The 5,052-nt window shown below is 43.1% G+C and overlaps 1 protein-coding gene across 2 annotated transcripts in view; it reads left to right on the top strand.

The window, feature by feature from the left end:
* Positions 1-2,291: 2,291 nt before the first annotated feature.
* Positions 2,292-5,052, top strand: part of RUVBL1 (RuvB like AAA ATPase 1) — a 38,998-nt gene continuing 36,237 nt past the window's right edge. The window contains exon 1 of one of the 2 annotated variants that reach the window (XM_006909031.3): positions 2,292-2,590. In XM_006909031.3, the coding sequence (XP_006909093.1) occupies positions 2,450-2,590 (141 nt within the window). In that variant the 5' untranslated portion in view covers positions 2,292-2,449. The remainder of the gene's footprint in view (positions 2,591-5,052) is intronic. The other variant, XM_025044789.1, reaches the window with a different exon arrangement.

Below are 5,052 nucleotides of genomic sequence, written 5' to 3'. Positions count from 1 at the left end.
CAGAAGAAGTCAGATGGATGCTAGGTAGGCAAAATAACCCACGGCCACTACTGTGGGCCTCACCTGCCCTTCATTCACCTTATGTCTCTCAGATACATGCCTACCACACAGACTTCTGTGGAAATGAAAAGAACTGTCTGGCTCTGCAACTAGGTTCAGTTTCCTTGCACACTGGATCTGGGGGCTGGGACTGTGTCAGGCAATAGCTCAATTTGTGACACTGTTCAAATTCCATTCCCCTTTAGCTTCCTTACCTGTGAAATGAAAACACTAAGCCAGATAAGTGATTTATGAACCATTCTTTAGCAATGAAAAATTGGAAAAGCTCTGGTGGAAGGGGAGGTAGGGTCATGGAAATAGTATTCTACAATCTGAGGCTTCCCTTTGCTCCTTCACGCTGCCCACAAAAGAATTCTACAATTCTAAGGAATATGGTTTGAAAACCACTGAACCAAGTGCTTCTCAGAGAGATTCCTCCAAGCTCCAAAGTACTTAACCTCCATCTCCATATTTGGCTGGAAGGAAATCTTTCTCTTTACTTTATGCCAAAGTTTGGGACTTAAAACAATAAATGTGAAAATAATCTTCTCTTTTAAGTGGGCAATACATGAAGAAATTAGTTCCACAGAGTTCCTTACTTTGACTACTAGTTGGGAGAAAGTCTTCCTCCTCCACAGGGTGAAAAGAATTGCTCCTCACCTATGGGTAATGACCAAGAATAAGTCAATGAGATGCTAAGCAACCTTCTAGGGTGTCTGAGAAGTGATATCCTTAGGGCTGATGAATCACAGGTCACCAGTAACAACCTCAGCCTTCCAAGGCACAAGGCTCTTTTGGGCTCTGAAAATGCCAAAAGGTTCCATTTACTGACAGAAACCATTACCAAGTCTCATAAAACCAAGTGTATAAAATACATGCAGCAAAACTGCATGACTTCAAGTATGTATGTGAGGGGTCTAGAATTTTGTTTGAATTTATAAGAAGTCTTAATTGTGAGCCAGGCTGTCTGCTAGGCCCTGGGGTTAAATGATAAACAGCACAAATGTTGTCTATACTCTCTTAACATCTGTAGCTGATTGGGAGAGACAAACATTGACCCAATAATCTTGCAAATACTTAGAAATCTAGATTCAAAAATTATAATGGAGAAATACAAGGAGATGTGAATCAGGAACTACTGCAGCTGAATTTGACTTTAGGTCTGTCTCAACCCCAAGCTGTCCTAAGCTCTGGGCAAGTCCTTCCCTTTCTTTGGATCTCAGTTTACTCATCTATAAAATGGTGACATATCATCTGCCTCTGAGAAAGTCTTATCCATTCATCAGGATTTGGCCCACACATTATCACCTCATGATGCCTTTCCTAACATTCCAGGCTGTTCCAGGTAGCCTTGCTCTGGGCTTGCACACCAGGTGGATGTAACTGTTCTTGCACACTCATGTTGCAAATTTCCCAACTAAAGACTAAGCTCGTCAAGGCTGGAGATTTTGTATTTTATCTCTGTATTCTTAGTGCATTGTAGTGTCTGGCTCATAGCAGGTGCTAACAAATATTCGCTGAATAACTGGATGGATGAGAAGAGGACACTTTGGTACAAGGGTTGTTAATATCATTACAGAACCTGACAGAACATGTTTGCTGATTGATCTGAGGTCATGGATGAGATGAGGATTATATGAGCTGTGAAGCTTTAAGTCCTCAGCTGGAGTTCCAATTCTGCAGATTATTTCCTGTGTTCTTGGGTAGTTTTGGGGGCCCTCTTTTAGCCAGCGTCCTTATTTGTATTAGGAATTGTATTATCTTATTGAGTTGTAGAGTTTTGTAAACATAAAATGCTATTTACAGCCCACTTAATTTAAATAAAGGAAGAGGGTGGAGGCGAGGAGAGGAAGCCAGTTCCGTGAAGGATACGGAGCAGTGCAGGGGTGGGAGTGGTTGGCTAAGCTGGGCCTCCCCAGGGAAAGCAAATGCTTGGGAGTCAGAAAACTTAGTAAGAAAAGTCAAAGCTTAAGCTTTAAACCTGTTTATCTATCTCCAAAACGTAGGTAATAACTTGAGCTTCACTGAAAGGATACGACGTTCCAATGCGAAATGCGTGGAATGGTCCGCTTACTAATTACACCACATTGCCAGGGCCCAACCCCAGATCAAATCCGCGGCGTAACTGCTCTGTGTTACCGCCCCGCGCCAGGGCAGGAAGTGCAGGCTGCTGGGAATGCTAACCCTGAGACACAGCCGGAAAATGGTGGGCGGAGCCCCGCAGCCGCCGCGATGGGCACAGCCAAGAGCCAATGGAAAGCGGATGAGTTTTCGCCTTCGCCAATGTAGCGCCGATCAAGGCGGGCCCTGACAAACCGCCTTAGTAACAGCCGCATGGTAACTCAAGTTCCCTGCGTGCGGTACTCGCTCCTACTTTTCCACGCAGGTCTTGGCTCCCGACTTCTGCAAGATGAAGATTGAGGAGGTGAAGAGCACCACGAAGACACAGCGCATCGCCTCCCATAGCCATGTGAAGGGGCTAGGGCTGGACGAGAGCGGTCTGGCCAAGCAGGCAGCCTCGGGGCTCGTGGGCCAGGAGAACGCACGAGAGGTGTGGCGGGCGGGCCAGGGGTTGGGGCGCTGAGCAGGAGCTCAGAGCGAGATATGAGCTGGGGTGTACGGCCAAAATTTCTTCAGGGCAGCGAATAGTGGCTATGGGGAGCGGCGAGGGGGCGCCTCACTGGGACTGGGAATAGGGCCGTTTCAGGTGAGCAGGTTACGGCCCTACGGGGGTGGTTGACTCCTTTCTTCACCTCATGGACAAGTCTTGAGTGAGCCCCCTATTCCTTGCTATTCTCTGTTTGCGACGCTGGGGTCCAGCGGGAAACAAGATAGATAAGGTCTCTGTTCCCATGGAGCTTACATTTTGGCGTGGTGCGAGGCAGACGATAAAAGTTTAAACCAGTAAACAAAATAATAATTATGTATTGTTGGAGGCCACTTCCTGCGGGGCTTTGCCGGCCATGGTAAGGAATTTGGATTTTTTGTGAAAGCAGTGAGAGGCAATGGGGGGTTTAATGTCAGAGAGTGATCAACCTGAAAAAGCTCACTTTGATACCCAGGGCATGGGAGCTGAAGAAGGGAAGTAGGAGTTACAGAGGGGAAAATCTGCTTCACCCACACTCTCAGCATCCTTTTGATCATTCTAATTCAATCTGCTTGTATTAAGTGGTAGTGATTCCAAGTCCTTTCACTTACGTTATAATCGTAAAACTATTTAAGCTCTTTGTATTATTATTTTTTTGCAAATTAAAAAATCGAGAATGTGAGAGGTCACTTCACTTATCCACTTACTACTCAGTTTAGTAATGATGTTGCTGGGATTTGTACCTATGTGTATTTCTGACTCTCAAATTAGTGCTGTCCATGATATTAGAGCCACCTCTCGGCTTGCTGTGCTCTCAGATCCATGCTCCTTGGCCTTGCCATGGTTTGACAGCTTCAGAAACCTTAATATGAGGTTAAGACTCTTTCTTCCCAGCCTAATGTGCTAATAGAATGGGCCAAAGAAGAGCCTCTGGCTTCCATTCTGAACATCATCTTTCCAAAGAGGAAATACTAGCATGGTCTAGGTGGCTTCAAATTTCTCTTTATGCAGCTTCTGCTTACTGAGGAACTGTTACTGCAAATAGCTAACATTGGTTGAGTGCTTTCTATATGCCAAAACAGCTTTATTTTCATTGTCTTTTCACCACCCTAATAATTGTGCCTCCCTAGCTTTACTATGATACTTTTAAGATATACAAAAAAGTTGTATAATGAATACCTGTGTGCCTAAATTCTACAATTAACATTTTACTCTTTTTTATCATATATTTGTTCATCTACTCAGCCACAGATCCACTTTTGCATTTCGAAGTAAGATGCAGACAATAGTACACTTTACCCTTAAACCCTTTAGTATGTGCGCTACACATACTAAACTCTGTTTTTATGAACTCTGTTTTCCAATAAGGAAATTGTAGTTCACTCAGTTTAAATAGGTAGGACCAAGGTCACTCAGCTGGTAGTTAGTTATACAGCCAGGATTTAAACCCAAGTCTATTGACTTCAGAATCCATGTTTTTAACTGGGATGCTACATGCCTCTGTATGACTAAGAACTTCCTGAGAATAGAAACTGGATAATATTATTAAATATTCAGAACCAGCCTCATTATAGAGGTTCAAGATTTATTTATCGAATTAATAGGCATCCTACCTCAGCTCCCAGGTCCTTGTATGACTGGTCACATCAGCAGTCTTGCTGTTGCTTAATATTCTCACCTGAAAAATGAGATAGTTTTAAAATGAGATAGTTTAAAAGATAGGTGATCTTTTAAAGGCCCTTTCAGTTTTATACTTTTTAGTACTCACTGAACATACCTCACTGGAGAGAAGTTGGAGCCTAAACTGAGGAAGATTAAATGGAAGAGGTCCTAGTGTGTGAATAAGTACATGTCCAAGGTTTGGAAATTCTCTTCTACCTCTTGAGTTTCTCAAAGACTTTGAATGCTGAGGATTGTATTAAGAGTTCTATGGAAAGATTATAGTGGCTCAATTTTTTTTTTTTAGAAATGCGGCATTTAAAGAATAGCTTCTAGGCTCTATTAAGGGCACTGTGCTTTTCTACCTGAGCCAGAAATGGAATGTAGCACATCTATATGCATTCCTGGAACCCACAGTTTTTGTGGGACCAAGGTACTTCTCCACAGTCCATGGGGAATAGTGGTAGATGAGATAAGGTGTAGTCACAAGAGTACATCAATAGAGTACAGTGTCATCACTGCCCGGAGAGAAGAGCTATGTGCAGCATTTGTTTTGCAGCATTCTGAGATAGTTAACTAATGACCAACTAGTAGTGTCTGTCAATGATTCTTAACCTTTAATGAGTTAATTTGGGAATCTGGTGAAAGCTGTGAATCTTCTTCCTGGAAAAATATACATATGAACATATATGCACAACTTCGTTTCCAATTTCATTTCCAATTTCAGAATATCTATGGGCTCCTGGAGTCTGTCTGTGGTCCCCAGG

This window comes from Pteropus alecto, unplaced genomic scaffold (genome assembly GCF_000325575.1).
Source record: "Pteropus alecto unplaced genomic scaffold, ASM32557v1 scaffold191, whole genome shotgun sequence".
NCBI classification, from domain to species: domain Eukaryota; kingdom Metazoa; phylum Chordata; class Mammalia; order Chiroptera; family Pteropodidae; genus Pteropus; species Pteropus alecto.
This window is presented reverse-complemented; position numbering and strand designations above follow the sequence as displayed.